The 17,186-nt window shown below is 41.1% G+C and overlaps 2 protein-coding genes across 2 annotated transcripts; one reads left to right on the top strand and one right to left on the bottom strand.

The window, feature by feature from the left end:
* Positions 1 to 1,018: 1,018 nt before the first annotated feature.
* On the top strand, positions 1,019 to 4,094 carry sult5a1 (sulfotransferase family 5A, member 1). The gene is made up of 6 exons (XM_053443373.1): positions 1,019 to 1,314; positions 1,947 to 2,158; positions 2,339 to 2,465; positions 2,559 to 2,656; positions 2,922 to 3,102; positions 3,730 to 4,094. The coding sequence occupies exons 1-6, from the start codon at positions 1,176 to 1,178 to the stop codon at positions 3,861 to 3,863; spliced, it is 891 nt and encodes a 296-aa protein (XP_053299348.1). The 5' UTR covers positions 1,019 to 1,175; the 3' UTR covers positions 3,864 to 4,094.
* Positions 4,095 to 13,835: 9,741 nt separating this feature from the next.
* Positions 13,836 to 17,045, bottom strand: hp (haptoglobin). The gene is made up of 4 exons (XM_053419291.1): positions 16,888 to 17,045; positions 16,597 to 16,685; positions 14,730 to 15,013; positions 13,836 to 14,489 (listed from the first exon to the last, which is right to left on the bottom strand). Exons 1-4 carry the CDS (start codon positions 16,917 to 16,919, stop codon positions 13,926 to 13,928), a joined length of 969 nt encoding a protein of 322 aa, XP_053275266.1. The 5' UTR covers positions 16,920 to 17,045; the 3' UTR covers positions 13,836 to 13,925.
* Positions 17,046 to 17,186: the final 141 nt, after the last annotated feature.

The following is a 17,186-nucleotide window of genomic DNA, read 5'->3' as shown; positions in this document are numbered from 1 at the left end:
TGGGAGGCGCTGGTGAACCTCACCCAGGGCACCAAGAAGGCGCGAGTTGGCCCTGGCACGTAATCAACAATTCACTGATGGTACAGACCTTGTTTGGAGAATTAACACTGCGCCAGTGTTTCTGACTCAGAAACAGTTGATCGGCTAATAATTAAAAGGTGATCCTGTATAATAATTAGAATTATTAAGGATTTTCTTCATGCTTGAACATGCACTTAAAGCAAAGTAATTTATCTTGACTATGATATGACGGACATACCATTTCTGTGAGGTGTCACATATGTAAGTTCTGATTTATTGCCCGTAAATGTCACCCTCTTATCTTCAAGGCTGCTCTGGGACAAGGGGCTACAGGCGGATCACGCAGTGCTCGAGCAAACTGAAGAAAAGATGATTAAAAGACCGTCATCACATACTCACACATACATGACCTTCACTTCCTCACTGAGATGAAGACTTTTCATTCACCATCTCTCGCCCATCAAACGCCATTTTAATTTTCCACTCGCATTCTGAAGACTAATAATGTTGTTCTGTATGTCAAATGAAAGGGAGCTACTTCAAGCAGCCAACTCGACTGCACTTGAGTTGCTTGACTGAACTTTATCCTCATCTCAGATAGAAAAGTTGCTTTTATGAAAAACATATTTTTATATATATATACAAATCGTAATTTGTGTAGAAGTGCAGGAGTTGTGATTTTTAATAGGATGATAAGTTAACATGTTTTGGTCGTATATAGTTTTTCTTTGTAATGTTATAGTGACCTAAAACAAATACTCACCTTCCGACATCCACATCAGCTCGTCCCTCTTATTTATTTCTTCTTTTGTTTTTTTTCTTACAGCAGACAGACCATTGCACACGTTCATTACTAAACCACCTTTTGTTTCCTGTTTTACTCAGTGATTCCACAACGAATGTATGTTAGTATATCATGTTTAGTAACCATCACAAGAATTACAACTCTGTCTGTCGAGAAGTTGTCACATTTCCATTTCCTCTTTCTAATTTAAGTGACGTGTGGGGTCATCGCTTGGTTGGCTCACAGAGACAGAGACAGACAGCGACAGGCAGAGCTACAGAGCGGTACACACCAAAAGAGAACTGCTCAAGATACAAGAGGAAGCTAAAAGAGACACGGAGAGCAGACTTATCCTACATTAAGGCAGGAAATGGCCAGGTTGGATGTCACAGAGATGTTTCACGGTATTTCGTTCCCTGGACACCTGCACACCCAGGAATCCTTACAGCTTGCTCTCAGATTTCCGTTTCGGGACACGGACGTTCTCATTGTCTCCTACCCGAAGTCAGGTAACTGCAGATGACAACTAAACTCATGTTCTATCGGTGCAATTTTAATTTATAATATCTTATATGTGTAATGATGTTCATACTGTATATATTAATTTCTCCTTTGTACATAATATTTCAGTTTTTTATATTTCATTGTGTTTATATAGCAATTTTACTTTTTACCCATGACAAGGAAGTCATGTTTTAGCCCCTGTCCAGTGGTTTGCATGTGAGCTGGATTACACAAAAACACAGAAAGTGTTTCTATAAAACAACAAAGAAGCCAGATTTGGACAAAGGGGAAGATCCTGACATTTTTCAATACGTTCTTTTAACTTATTTCTCAGGAAATGATTTATGGACCGATTCATTTTTTTATTTTATTTAAGGGAGTGATATTTATTCGGTGCAGTTTGATTTAATTTCAGGGGACTGAAGAGCTTTAAAAAGATTCTAATGTTAATTATCTCATCTTATCCTGACTCACTGCTGACTGCACACAGAATAACATTGTGACTTGTAATCACATCATGATTCATTTGTTTGAAGTTTGGGTTTTTAAACTATTCTAAGACCCTCTTTGCTTTTTTTAAATGAATGAATTGAATGAACGTCAGCACAGTGTTTGTTTATCCCTCTCCTCTCTACAGGCACCACATGGATGCAGGAAATTGTGACTCTAGTAGCGAACAGAGGGGACCCACATCTGAACCAAACTGTTCCAAACTGGACCAGGGCTCCCTGGCTGGAGCAATACTACAGTGCAGCTGTACTGGAGGCCTCATCCCCCACAAAACGCACCATCACCACCCACCTGCCTCATCACCTGCTGGGCCCTGCCCTCCAGGGCTCCAAAGCCAAGGTCAGAATTACACAGAGTTATTGGAAACTGGTCAGGTCGATATTTATGGCTGTGTATGTCAAATGTAAATTTGATCCTGCTCAGTATAGATCTTGTTTCGAATTATTTTAAACGTTCCTCACATCAGTTATAAGTTATAATTCAAAATGTTTGACCGTGTGGCTCCTTGTCACGTCACAGGTCATCTATGTGAGCAGAAACCCCAAAGACGTGGTGGTGTCCTTTTACCATTTCCACAAAATGGCCAACTTTCTCCCTTGCGCTGGCACGTTTGAAGAGTTTTTGAATAAATTCCTCGAGGGCACGTGTGAGTGGACAGAGAACATGTTTTTCTCTTGTTTATGAATTATAATTTGATCAAAGACACATGATTGATTTTTTTCCAACACATTTGTTGCAGTGAACTTTGGCTCCTGGTTTGACCACATCAAAGGCTGGACCAGTCAGATGGCGTCTATGGACAATCTGCTTCACGTCACCTATCAGGAGATGTCGCTGGTAGATGAGAAGTGATTCATCATTCTCATCACATGATATTTCTATAAATGCATATTTATTAAAAGACAGTGAACCTGCCTGTTTCTTTTAAGATGCTCCTATCACAAGGGCCACAAGACAAAGAGGAACTTTATAAAAATATTTACTTTACGTCATCTCTTCAAACTCAGCTTTGCTCACATACCTCAGTCATTTTCGTGTTGCAGTCCAAAACTTATATCTTGATAAAACATTTAACATTATTATTTATTTTTATCGCCCGCAGGACCTACATGGTGCCATAAGGAGGGTCAGCTCTTTCTTAGACTGCCCCCTGGTGGAGGAGGAGGTCAACAAGAGTGTGCAACATTGCAGCTTCGCCAGGATGAAAAATAACAACATGGTCAACTACACCCTCATCGCTCATGAGATAATGGACCACAGCAAGGGCTCCTTCATGAGAAATGGTGAGGCTATGACAACATTAAAATATATATTTTAGTGGCCACCAAGATTGAAACCTGCTCCAGCCTGGGGGGGACAAATGGTCCCAAGATAAAACTGAGGGTACAAAGAAGACAAAATATAATATATATATATATATATATATATATATATATACTTCAACTCGCCTTTAATAAATCTTAAAATGAAACAATTTCTCAGGTTAAAGGACTGTATTCTTTCACAGTGTATTTTTCTATTACACGCCATTTAAATACAACTGACGGGGGGAGGCAGGGAATAGGCCTTTCAAAACCACATCCTTTTGACCTTGAGGTTATGTAGTTTGGTTTTGTTTGGTTGCTGCTTCCCTTTGTTTTGCAGATTTGTTTTGCTGTAGCAAAGACACTACAGGCACGACTGTGGTATAAATTTTCACATCTGACTCTTGGCAGGGGGTTAAAAAAGATGAATACCTCCTTTAAGAGGTGAACTTAGTGTATCGTGAACATGAGTCAACAGGCATGTTTTTAAAATCATGATCAACTATTCAGTTTGGTTGTAGATATATAGATTTACCTTCAATCTGGCTTTTTAAAAATCACATTAATCAAATATCATCCTTGTTGCTTCCCTTTCCAACCATATAGGTAAGACTGGTGACTGGAAGAACATGTTCACCGAGGAGCAGAATCAATATTTCGAAAGCGTCTTCAAGTCCAAGATGCACGACTGCACTGAGTTTGTGTGGGAGGTGCAGGATCAAGGAGGAGACGCACACTAAAAAACACATTTCTCTATAGTTTTATTAAACAATAACAGCTGCATGAATCCAGAAATATGCAATAGATTCAGTCCTTAAGTAGTGTTTTAAACATAATTGTACAGGGGCACTTTGGCAGAGTGTTTCTATGCCTCTTAGTATTACTTGCTGTCTTACTTTCATTAATAAGTATAATGTGACATTTGTGATGGTGCATTCATTCTAATAAATGTGTGGATAACTCTCAAATCAACATAATCCTCTTGTGGTTGACTCTGAACAAAAGTCTTGGTGTCTTTGCTACGGACCAAGTTGCACTTTGGGTTGCTAATGTTCTCAACAAGCAAAGCGATCGAACTTTGTGTCAGGAGGCCATAATGAGAAGAGGAGGAAGATGAAGTCAAAGATTCATCCAGAGAGCTGAGTCATCCAGAGAGCTGAGTCATCCTCGTGCGCCCTGTAACCTCTACCACCCAAAGAAGTGTGGCCTTCACAGGTCAGTTTACATTCACTGGAGTCGCTCTGATCTAATCCCAGTGCATGTGTGATCAGACATATGGTACAGAATGTGCAGAGCATGGTGTTCTCTGTGACTGTCAGGTTGGATAACTGGTGGAGATGCTCTGGTCTGACACAGGTTAATAGGGCATTCATCTATGGAGGCTTATCGCCATATGACCTCTTATTAATCCGAAACATTGTTTTATGATAGTTTGTAGAATTCAAGCGTCCCAGCATGTTACGGATGTTTCTGCGAAAACATTTCAACAATCAATGTGCAAACTGAACGCTGTGGAATATAATTGTGCTTTTATGACATTAAAGTTTAGTAACATCATTAATGCCAAGAACACATCTTTACGAGAAAGATGCTTTTGAAAAAATAATTGCCCAAAAAACTACTCAGAAAACAAGACTCAAAGACCTTCACACCCAACAATTTCCAGCCGTCACATTTTGATAAAACAAATCGTCAAAGCGACGTTTATGTTTTTACAACATCTGGTAAAAGAGGAATTGAATTAGAGGAAATGCTCCCAATGTCATTTGTGATAAGAAACCTTTTACCACATGCATCACACATGGACACTACATGGAGGCTTGTCCATGTTATTTCATTTAGACTTGAGTGTGTGTGTGTGTGTGTGTGTGTGTGTGTGTGTGTGTGTGTGTGTGTGTGTGTGTGTGTGTGTGTGCGTGTGTGTGGGTGTGGGTGTGTACACTTCTGAATTAACATCTGGCCACACATACACAAACACACACACACACGGTTTTCATGCATTCAAACACTTTGTTGTGCAATCAAACTCACGTTTCCTCGATGTGAGAAGCCACTTCACACCTCTCTATATATCAGACTCTGCTGAAGGGAAGGAGGATGAAGGATACAGCTGATGTCAGAACGAGATCAAACTAGAACGTCACTCAGTAGAGCTCATACCTCCTTCAAGGTCCAGCAGCCATTTCTAGATTTTTATGTTGATCCGCAGCACATTGCATGCACTCATAAATGTCAGGTCCCTTAACACGTCCGAAACAAACGTACAGGGGTGAAAACACAACTAGGCGCTGATAACAAAACAACCCACTGGTAGAATGTGTCAACGTTTATTGCTATTATTTTATTATTATTGTTTTTTGAACCGTTGATTTTATTTTGCCCAACTGGTCCAATAAGTGAGCTGCGTTCACTCTGACTTGCACAGTGAATGTTGTTCCTGTGTGATAAGAAACTGCTAATGAGAGCAGGATGTTTGTGCCCTGGACAAGAGAAGGTGTGACATTGGTGGCCTTTGCATGGCATTTATGGCCTTTCACATCATCTCCCCCCATTGTGTCTAACAGTTGCAGTGTATGCAAATAGTTCATCTCAACACACACACACAAAGAACAATTCATTTTTACACAGGGAAGAAGATTTAGTTGGAACTGCAGGATACGGCACATCAGACTGAACGTCAGTGTGACGAAGAAAAGAAAACCTTGAGTTTCAATCGTTTACAGACTTTTTGTTGACGTTTCCAAGGAACACACATAACCTTGAATCCCTCAAACTTCTTTATTTCCTTTCAGTATATCTGCTACATTGTCTGCCTCTGGTACGACGCAGGAAATCAGAAGTTGCCACAGTAGCACACACATTTTAGAGCTGTTGAATGAGCAGAATCCACTTCTGAAGGTAAAGCAAGTTTAAGATAACTCTAATGCAGGTTGGATTCTACTGACATCCGGTATTCAAACTTTTGAATTTGAGTTTTTGGCATGGGGAGTTGGGCAAATTCAGAGCTTGGCTCTAAAGTACAGACTGTTTCCAGACTTTTACTGTTGTAAAAAAGATGTGGGGGTAGTCTTCAGCTGTACTGCAACTGTCTTCAGCTGTACATGCACTGAACATTTTACTAAAATCTTCCAGATGTGAGAATGCAAAACGTCTGAGTCAGTTGCTCTAGACATTTTACTCAACTTTTTCCACCAGCCACCAGGTAAAATGTCTGGAAAATGTCAGAATGAGCCTATGTGAGAATACAGCAGAAAAAGTCCCAGGGACCAAGTGATGTAGAAGACGCAGACGAAGATGTCAACTTGGAAAAACAACTAGATTCAGGAGCTTTTGGTGATAACTAGGGATGCACCGATTTATCGGCCGAACATCGTTAGCGGCCGATATTCGCCTCGTTTACTGATATCGGCTTATCGGTAATAAACTTGACTTTCACCGATATCATTGGCCGATGTTCATATTTGTGGTAAAACCGCTGGGCACGTGCCGCGGCTGGGGGAGCAGTCCCTCCGTCGCCCTCCTCTCCGCGCCGCCGGAGGCTCAAGGCCTCAGTATGCTTCTCCGAGTCCGTTGCGGACTGACGGACGGACAGAGCGGACGGACCCTTTTTGATTTATAGTTCTACGAGCCTTTTTGTTGTGAAAACAATTCACCGTCAGAACAGTAGATGGCGCAACTGAAGTCGAGCTTAGAGAAGCCTACCTCATTAGGTATATAGAGGAAGTCCACGCTGGTTTATTTACGTCCTCCCGGCTCCTCACACACAGTGAACGATGGCAACTAACAGAAAAACGATGTTGATGACGCGACAGTTTTTGCTGAATAAAGTGACACCCAGCGGGTCAAAATGCTTATGTTATCGTGTCTTAGCGCAGCGGTTCCCCGGTCTTGTTTCCAAACTGCGTTGCTAATTCAACAGCTGCAACAGCTTGAAGCTACATGGAGGCAGCTAGCTTCCCCCAGCTTCCACACACAGTCAGCACGGACACCCGATACTAACTACTACCAAGTGTTTGCTTCTAACCTGACGGTGTTTGAGAAACAGTGTCATGACAGCCGTGGGATTAAAGTCAGCGGGTTTTTGCGCTGTTCCCACCGCAGTTAGCATGGTGGTTAGCCCACTAGCCCCGTTATGAAAGTTCGTTATAACCGTATGTGACCGTACACACATGCTGTAAGTGCTCTAGCCAGCCACCGTCAGCCGGACAACGCCGCTGGCTTAACACACTTGTCACATTAATCATAGAGTCGTAGTTGTGATTTTGGTTTATTGTGATGTAGGGAATGGAACAGGAAGTTTCCATTCCGAAATGCTGGCGTTAGCGGACCAATCACAGCCAAGGGCTATCCGTGGGCTGTCCGTCATTTCGACGTGTAGTTAAGGCCAATGTATGCTTCTCCGTTTTGACGGACACGGACAGATAGGACCGCCCTCTCCAACGTGGAACGCCCTCTCCGTGCCTCTCCGAGGCTCCTCGGAGAGCTTTTCGTGCAGCTCTCATTTTTCTAACAACACGTCGAAATGACGGACAGCCCACGGATAGCACTTGGCTGTGATTGGTCCGCTAAGTGCGCTAACGCCAGCATTTCGGAATGGAAACTTCCTGTTCCATTCCCTACATCACAATAAACCAAAATCACAACTACGACTCTATGATTAATGTGACAAGTGTGTTAAGCCAGCGGCGTTGTCCGGCTGACGGTGGCTGGTTAGAGCACTTACAGCATGTGTGTACGGTCACATACGGTTATAACGAACTTTGATAACGGGGCTAGCGGGCTAGCCACCATGCTAACTGCGGTGGGAACAGCGCAAAAACCCGCTGACTTTAATCCCACGGCTCTCATGACACTGTTTCTCAAACACCGTCAGGTTAGAAGCAAACACTTGGTAGTAGCTAGTATCGGGTGTCCGTGCTGACTGTGTGTGGAAGCTGGGGGGAGCTAGCTGCCTCCGTGTAGCTTCAAGCTGTTGCAGCTGTTGAATTAGCAACGCAGTTTGGAAACAAGACCGGGGAACCGCTGCGCTAAGACACGATAACATAAGCATTTTGACCCGCTGGGTGTCACTTTATTCAGCAAAAACTGTTGCGTCATCAACATCCTTTTTCTGTTAGTTGCCATCGTTCACTGTGTTTGAGGAGCCGGGAGGACGTAAATAAACCAGCGTGGACTTCTTCTATATACCTAATGAGGTAGGCTTCGCTATGCTCGACTTCAGTTGCGCCATCTACTGTTCTGGCGGTGAATTGTTTTCACAACAAAAAGGCTCGTAGAACTATAAATCAAAAAGGGTCCGTCCGATCCGTCCGTCCGTCATTCCGCAACGGACTCGGAGAAGCATACTGAGGCCTTTAGAAAAATGAGAGCTGCACGAAAAGCTCTCCGAGGAGCCTCGGAGAGGCACGGAGAGGGCGTTCCACGTTGGAGAGGGCGGTCCTATCTGTCCGTGTCCGTCAAAACGGAGAAGCATACATTGGCCTTCAGTGTGCGGCACCGGGAGGTCCTCATCCGGTGGCACCTCACGGCGTCACTGGTGGGGGGGCTTTCTTTCTCTTGTACCGCGGGGCGGTGTCTGTCGCCGGCGCGGAAGGCGGGCCGTTGGAGGGGACCGGGTACGCGGTCAGCGGCGGCCACTCTGGACACGTGTCGGGCCCTTCTCGCGGATCACCTCAGCTATGGCGACCGCTGGGGGAACCCTCCGGCTGGCGCCTAGCAGCTGACTGAGAACTGGTGCGGACCAGGGGAATCCGACTGTTTAATTAAAACAAGCATCGCGAAGGGCCACGGTGGGTGTTGACGCGATGTGATTTCTGCCCGACACTCAAAACAGGTAAAACTGAGTAGGGCTTGTTAAGTTATCTTTACTCACGCAGTGTAACCTGGTGTAAAAAGTATGAGTGTAGCGTCTGTTTAAGTATTTTATTCTCATGTGCACCGGCTCTATTCATCCGTCTCATGCACAGGTAACAAGGGAATTGACAACATACGTCATACACACAGAAGCCGTAACACATCTAATAAACGGGCAATACTGCTACCGTAAATCAATGAGAAGAGCATTCTCTATAATGATACTTTAACAGGGCTGTTTTAGACAGGGTAAAAAGGTACTGTTTTAAATTATCCTTGTGGTATTTTGACCAAAATATGTTACAGACATTTCATTAAGATCCCAAGGAACCATTTCAACTTGCGGTAAAATGGGCATAATATGTCTCTGTTAAATAAAGTTTAGTTAAACCAAAGATTGTTTCATAAATCTGATTCAATCTGTGCTCATTAAAAGATAAGAGTGATGAAGGGCTGAAATTTTTTTAAATAGTGCTTTTTAAATAATGATTTAATTATTTTTCTGGCACAAAAGGGTGAATGAATAACAACAAAAAGAAAATAAACAAATATCGGTATCGGTATCGGCTATCGGCCAGATTGTTATTTTAAATATCGGTATCGGCCAAGAATTTCCATATCGGTGCATCCCTAGTGATAACGTGAAAGTAAAACTGTGGAACATCGATCTGATATATCTATCTGAAAACGTCTTTTCAAAATTCTGTCCCGTTTCTTTTTAGATCAACAATTTAACCTGAGCAGCGATGGAAGAGGTATTTAAATCCCGAAGTTGCGGCAAAACGTAAAAATAATCAAAAGTAAGTAATCATTACCATTTTAGATCTTTTGTACATGTAATATTAGATGAATATAACTGGTGTCTCAAGAGTTATAGCAGCAGATGTAATGAATGTGTGAACATAACAAATATTTCTATGTGTTGAGCAGCATCAAATAAAAAAGTAGGTACCACACTTAATAACCCAGTAGAAATCAAATGTCCTTTCATTGTCTGTCAGGTTTATTCACATGGCTCAACCGATGCTTAGCAACTGACCCTAGTCGTCCATTCACAAGGACATCTCTTCAGCTTCCTTCAAGGGACCTGATAAAAAAAGATGGAGGAGGTGTATAAACAAGGAAACAGACACTGTGTTAATATTAATATCTGTTTAATATGTGAAAGGAAGGATCATTCATTAGCCGGCATATCTATTGTGAGTAAAGTCTGTCCGTGGCCAAAGAAAGACACAGTGAATCCTGTTTTGACAAACAGTGGAAAATGATCCATCAGCCGATACAGTTCCACGTAACTGTTGTTTTATTACCCTGTGAAAAGCTTGGTGTGTGTATGTGTGTGTGATACAGTAAATAGTAGGTGGGTGATTCAGTTTCCCAGTGACACATGGACACAGTGTAGATAACCTGGCAGCTGAGTACATAGCAAGCTTTCAACAGCAGAAAGGATCAGAAAATACCACTGATAAGTATCACTCATACCTAAGAGATCCAGTCCTGTGTTTGACGACTGAAGATACAGGTGGACAGACAGTATCAACACATTCAGCAGTACCAGGGCATTCGCTCTATAAGTGCGCGTGTCGAAAATTCAAACTAATACTAATTCAGAGTACTTGTGCTCTGAATGTAATATATATAATTATTATCTAGGCAGCAGTAATTACAGGAGTAACTAGAATCACACTCAGTGGAGCTTCCCCTTATGAGACCACATGTAAATTCACTAGATCCGGTTTTTCATTTGGACCTGCACCAAACTGCACTCATCAATACCTGTCCCCTTTTTTTTATCAAGATCCAAAATGTATTCTCTTCAGAACATCTGCATCAAAATTGAATACCCGACCCCTGCAGAGCATTTCACTGAAATGGGTTCAGTTGTTGATTCGTTACTTTATTTACTATATTATGCATATTCTATAGACAGGTTGCTGAGAGATATGAAACAACTTTGGCTGTAGATGTAGTACAGCTGTAGCAATCAAAAAAATTACAGAGACCGTCATCGGGTATAGATACATGAAGATGTGCTTTAAACAACCTAAATATACCTGAAAAGGGTCTTTAACTGAAAGCTTTTATAAATGTTCTCTATTGAGCAAGTGGAGGCAGAGTGCGGCTGATTCTTCACCTTCTTCAATCAAAAACAAAGTTTAAACAAAACTGTTTTAGAAGTGTTGATGTACTCTCCAATCATCATACATCAAACCGACTTCAGAGGGAAATTTACCACATATTTTTTACAAGAACAGCAGCGTGAAATCCCTTTTACTACAAACACAAAGGGTTTTACATATTGTATGAAAAGTGTATCTCGTCTCACATACAACAGTGTTCATGGTCCATGCGGATTCTAGTTCCAGCTGCAGTGAGAGACGGCCGGTGTTGTGACCTCAGTCAGTGCTCTGCAGGAGTGATGGAGTCAGAGAGCGTACACTGTGAGACTGGTGAAGAGTAATGGCCCTTGACAGGGATATTAATATTTTAGAAGCCTTAGAAGAACCTCGTGCACCCTGCAGCCGACCTGCTAAAAAAATGTCTTAATCCTTTCAGCAGCTTCATTTTGATTTTATCTACACAGTCCGAAACATTCGGAAAGACAAACTGTAGTTTCTCTGCCTGAAGCCAATATGAGTGTAAATCAGGGCCTGCACCTGTATGCAGTGGACTGAGAGGGACTGATATGCACAGGGTGTTCTTCCTGGATTCAAGGGTTGTACTTTTGTGTGTCTGGTGAAAGATGCAGGAGAGTCTGAGTCAATTCAGAGTAGAGGGAAAAAAAGAGAGTCCACAAGTCAGGTTAAAAAGATCCAGTGCATATGCAGCTTATCATAGATAATAAATATAGGTCTTTTTGAGTTTGTCCTCATGTTGCCCATGGTGCTGAAGATCAAAGGTGTTACAATAGTTGTCATGTGTTTTCTTCTGGTTCTTGTCCGAGTCGAGAATCACGTTCTTCAAGATATTCCTTCTTGATGACAGAGTTCTGTGCAACATGTTGGTCCCTAATCTCCCAGCTGTGTTGAGATGTAGATGTAGATGTAAATGTAGAGGACACAGAATGAAACCACTTCATTCACACCAGGGTTACATCAAAAAACAAAAAGGTGAGGTCCCAATGCAGATGACAAATGAGGAACGCTCTAGTGGTCAGACTTTCGGGTTTGGTGAAACAGGAAGTCAGGTAGAATCCAGACATCTCACAGGTTGAAGGTCAGGAAACAAATCTTTAAAAAAAAGTGTTTCACATATGATAGACGATATGATAATAAGACAAAAAAAAAACAACGAGCTAAAGAAAAGAAACAATAAAAACAATTTGAGAGTAATGAACAAAGTAAACTGGAGATAAACCAAATTAAAAAATAAAATATAAAAATAAAATTGCAAGAATTAAAATAATAAAAGAGATATAGTAAGAATAAGTAAAAGTAGTTAATAATGATAAAAGAGAGTGAACGATTGGAAAAATATATAAATAAATAAAAACTTTAAAATGGCTAAATGTCTCTTTCCTACTCAAAATAAGACTGAAGAGGTAGGTAATAAGTGAACATTTGGATCAGATCCAGAGCAATGAAAACAGAAGTCTCAGGCCCTGCACTTTGATTTCCTCTTCCCTCTCATCTTTTGCTCTCATATTGTATCAGACATGCATCTGTCATAGCCCTTCTTCTCTGATGTGGAGAGAAGCGTTTGTTATTGACACAGCCCACGTGTTCTGGCGGAGTGGATGCACCCCACGGGTCAAAATATCTTTTATGTCCCGCTTCTATTGTCGGAGAAATACTCCTCTGCAGGCAATGATTTGAGTTCTGTCTTTCATGCTGAAGACTGTACATGAGGAAATGTGGTCTCAACTTTGAGTCCTCCAAATGAAGAGAAATTATGCAGGATTCAAACATGTGCTGGAGGCTTCAACTAAAAGGCTACTCATTCCCTTTGATTGAGGGGACATTATGCGTTGAAGAATTGTATTGTGGTTGCTCAGACGTTGTATAGCAGAAGTTTAGCAGAGCTCAACTTTTCATGTGGCAACAGAGGCACTAGCCAATCAAATCTTGTCTAAAATAAATCAAGAACAGGTATCAATAATGTTAATTGTTAAAGGTTGTGGTTGCGGATTTGATTTTCCGTGTACTTCTCTTTAGCTTTGCACAGAGAGCTAGCATGGCATGTCAGCATAAAAGCCGGCTTGTGTGTCCCTAACACGAAACAATGATTGATATTGATACTTAACAATCGCTCCTGCACCATGCATCACGCACACCCATCGCCAATCAATGCATAGTTGTGAGTCCAGAATTATTCTTTCCTCCTTTTTCTATTTTTTTATCTGAGACCTCTCTTGTAAGTAATATAAATCCAGAACTAGGAATATATTTAACATTAAATTATATATGTATACATGTAGAAATATGTATAGAATTCACTGTGGTTAAGATTTCACTGCAGACACACAAATTACTTATGTAGGGTTATGGTGAAAATGTGGTGATATTTAGTTGATCCATCCAACCAACCACCCAACCTCTTACTTCTTTGTGCAAAATGTTGATGTTTTAAGTGTTTATAACAGTAAACCACACAGCTGCACACCGGCCAACATAGAGGGAGGTTAGACGCAGTCATTGTTTAAGTATGAAGATAAAATCACTCTCTTTAAAGGATGCTGTTAGACATCCATCATGTTCTACTCACTTGTGTGGATTATGGCAAACAAGCAGAAATCCATATATTGAATTTATTTCAACAAATATATATGTGTACAGTATACAGTATATGTATATTGTCAACAAGTCTACCCTTTTAAATGTTGTTCATCACAACAATAAAGAGACAGAAGACTGCAGTAGTTACGTTATGAATGGACTATTTAATAAAATTCATGGTTTAAAATTCACAATTATGTTCTTTACAAATTCAAAAAAACAAAACCTGAAGCTCTACTGCTGCCACTTGTACATTTTGGACATTGCATCCGAGCGCAGAGAAGACGATTTCTCTGTGTCTCCCCTGATGACACTGTGAATCCAGGGTAAGTACGAGGAAATCTTCATATAGACTCCGTACTTGTATCTTGTGCAGGGTTTGTCATAGGAAAGGATCCCTGCAGCGTAAATGTCCCCAGTTTCTGTGTCATTGACAGCCAGAGCCCCCCCTGCATCCCCAAAACAAACATTTTCCCCGTAGTTAGTAGCCGCTGTGCAAAACATGTTGTCGTCTACATCTGGAGTGAAGGATACACTTCCATATTCTGCTTCACAGTGAGAATGATCCGCTAGCGGGAGTTTGAGGTATTTCAGTGACCTAGCAGGGGTGAGGTGGATCCCCCAGCCCCAGCCGGCGATGACCCCTGACCCTCCCACGGTGTTGTTCAGGTCGTGTCCGCTCTCCGGCAGGGGGATGGGGGTCACCCTATCGCTCATAACCACAGGCTCCTTCAGCTGGATCAGAGCCAGGTCGTTGTCCCAGTCAGAGTTATTCTGGAAGCTTGGATGGAGAACAACCTGCCGGAGACGAAGGTAAGTGTTTCGGTTATTTATCTTGCAGCTGTTTTTTCACTAAAAAAAACAAAGATTCTTAGTATTATAATCATATAGACTTTTTTTCATCCAACTTTGTTGGGTCATACGTTTATATCATAAAGCTTTGTGATTTAAAAGGCTTGAAGACCATAAGAATGATGAGTGAAAAGTCAATAAGGTATAGTCTGTCTCCAACCCTAATATATAATTTTGTTTACCCACCTTCTCTACCGCGACCTCTTTAGAGGCACCGGCTTCTTCCCGTTCGGAGATTCCCACGTACACTTTGGGGATTATGGGATGTTTTCCCTGAATGTCCTCTCGACTCTTCCTTACAAACAGGTTCCTGCCAGCCGTCAAAACCCATCGATCAGATATAAGAGCACCACCTGCATAGCCTCCGTCGATCAGGCTGTCAGCAAGGTACACCATGACCTGCCAGGGGACATGAGGGGCCAGAGTTCCCCCAACCATTCGCCTGGACCGGAGTGATGCCAATCTGGAGGCTGGAAAATAAATCACAAATTTATTTTTTCATTCTTTTTACTTTCTTTTTATTTTCTGTTTCAAACCTTTAGATAGCTTATAGCTGGTTAAAATCTTGCATTTCTGGAAATAAATTCCCAGACTTGTAGATAATAGTGTCCCACAAGGATCAATATTAGTGCCCCTACTATTTACTCTACACAGAAATATTGTTAATTTTCCACCATAGATATTATAACCTAGCATTTCGATGACTAATTATTTCAGATATTAAAGCATGTTGTGTATTGCTGTATTGCTTGTATTTAACTAACTGGACAATGACTTACACATACCATAAAATGAATGAGACTAATGCACTACATAGATTGCATGAACAGAAAATGTATTCAGAGCTTCTGTTACTTTATGTTTTCCTCATTCCATTATGCTTATCTTTATACTGAAAAATATATTCCTCCTGTTATCAACAAATCATTTTTCAACGGGCCTCCCGTCAGATAAGTCATATCTCTCACAGACTCTGATTTATTGGTTTATCTCCCTTTTTTAGGGTTGTCAGATTCTGTAAGTCCAGAACCAAATGAAGATCGGTATCTGAAATGAGCTGTAATAGCCCAGACCTCAGATTGTGCAGGACAGCCCTGTCAGTCCCTGCAGGAGTTATCTTTCTGAACAGCAACTGCCTAGAAGGTATTAGTGCTAAGCAGCAGCGGACATCAGAGCGAAGGAGCCTGTGGTCACTTGGATCCACTTAAACATGTGCTGAAGTGAAAGGCTGTTGTTTTGAATGGATACATTTTGGGATATATTAGAGTTTGAAAGATGATTTTTAGTTACCAAAGTTGTTTCAAAATTAATCTAAACAAATGTAAAAATACAGTATAATGAGAATGGGCTATTCGGAGACATCAACCGTTTTTGGGTGTACACAATTATTGAATGGGTTGTTACGAAATTTTGTACACACATCTGCTCAGAGAACAATTTGTAAAAACTCCTTTCCATTCTCACACAGCGCCATCAACAGCCCAAACTTTGAATTTCTTCATTTATTGCCGTACATCTGATGAGCTCAGACTACAAAACTCTTTATCGTCTTTTAAATCGGATATTTTCATTTTTTTTTACTTGACAAATGGAATAAGTTTGTTAAATAATTTTATCTTGTTTATTTACTTTTGCTGTATTTCTTTTTTAACTTTTGAAACTTGCTAAATAGATGAACCAGTTATGACAGAATAGCTTCAAAATAAATGACAGCTTTTCACTTGCTTACCCATACCTGTATACAATTTGGCTAATGTAAACCAGCTATACATCAGAATGCTGGCATTGTCATTGTGACTATGTTGGCATGCTGATATTAGCATATAACTCTCATTACTTTTGCATATATGCTAAACATCCGGAGTATCAATGGCTGTAGGTTTGAACTTGTCATGCTCTGTGGGTCAAATTGAGTTCCCTACCAACAATTGTTCTATCGTCTATATTTATCATATTCATGCAGTATTGAACTATGAAAAGGTTTTAAATGAAGATACAGTGTTTATCAGAACAGGCATGTGTGTGTGTTTGTGTAAATGTTGGTGTGTGTTACCTGACAAAGAGTGTTCAATCCTGTCCTCAGCATGAGACACGTCCGCCAGAGAGGCCAGTGCAGCCAGGAGGAGCACAGTCAGAGAAAACCTTCAGAAACAGCAGACACATGATGAACAGACGGTAAATCTTTCTCCATCATTTCGAACAACAGGTCCGCTACTGGATTAAAATTCTTTAGTTGAATATTCAGCCACTAATTTACATTATCTCACCAAACATCACTGGGTAACTCAAAGTCAGTGAAAGTGGCATAAAAAAAAAGTTTCTACAACAGAATAAATGAACTCACCACATTTTGTTGTTAATATTCCTCTTGTTCATGCAGCGACTGGTTTTAATCTCTGCTCTTCAGTGTGTTGTGCATTTTGGAGCCGGGAGTCTTTATAATGGCTCAGAGCCCTGAAAATGTCCCCAAATTTCCCCAAATGTCCCAGGACAGAAATATTGATTCCTGGATTTTGAAATAAAGCGGTTGCGAAATCTCTAATGTCCACAGTCTGGATTCAGGACACAGGACATTCATCTGTGATTAAATTCTGTAGCAGTAGAAATACGACAGCAAATCATTTGACAGCCAGTTGTTATTGA

This window comes from Pleuronectes platessa, chromosome 1 (genome assembly GCF_947347685.1).
Source record: "Pleuronectes platessa chromosome 1, fPlePla1.1, whole genome shotgun sequence".
Lineage (NCBI taxonomy): Eukaryota > Metazoa > Chordata > Actinopteri > Pleuronectiformes > Pleuronectidae > Pleuronectes > Pleuronectes platessa.
The sequence above is the reverse complement of the archived record's forward strand: the minus strand, read 5'-3'. Positions and strand labels throughout refer to the sequence as shown.

Excerpts from the sequence above, each read along its gene's own strand:
- sult5a1 (XM_053443373.1), top strand. The coding sequence starts at position 1,176 with ATGGCCAGGTTGGATGTCACAGAGATGTTTCACGGTATTTCGTTCCCT. Across the intron at positions 2,466-2,558 it reads TAAATTCCTCGAGGGCACGT|TGAACTTTGGCTCCTGGTTT; the intron begins GTGAGTGGACAG and ends CATTTGTTGCAG. Across the intron at positions 2,657-2,921 it reads CCTATCAGGAGATGTCGCTG|GACCTACATGGTGCCATAAG; the intron begins GTAGATGAGAAG and ends TATCGCCCGCAG.
- hp (XM_053419291.1), bottom strand. The coding sequence starts at position 16,919 with ATGAACAAGAGGAATATTAACAACAAAATGTG. Across the intron at positions 15,014-16,596 it reads GATTGAACACTCTTTGTCAG|CCTCCAGATTGGCATCACTC; the intron begins GTAACACACACC and ends TTTATTTTCCAG. Across the intron at positions 14,490-14,729 it reads AAGAGGTCGCGGTAGAGAAG|GTTGTTCTCCATCCAAGCTT; the intron begins GTGGGTAAACAA and ends CGTCTCCGGCAG.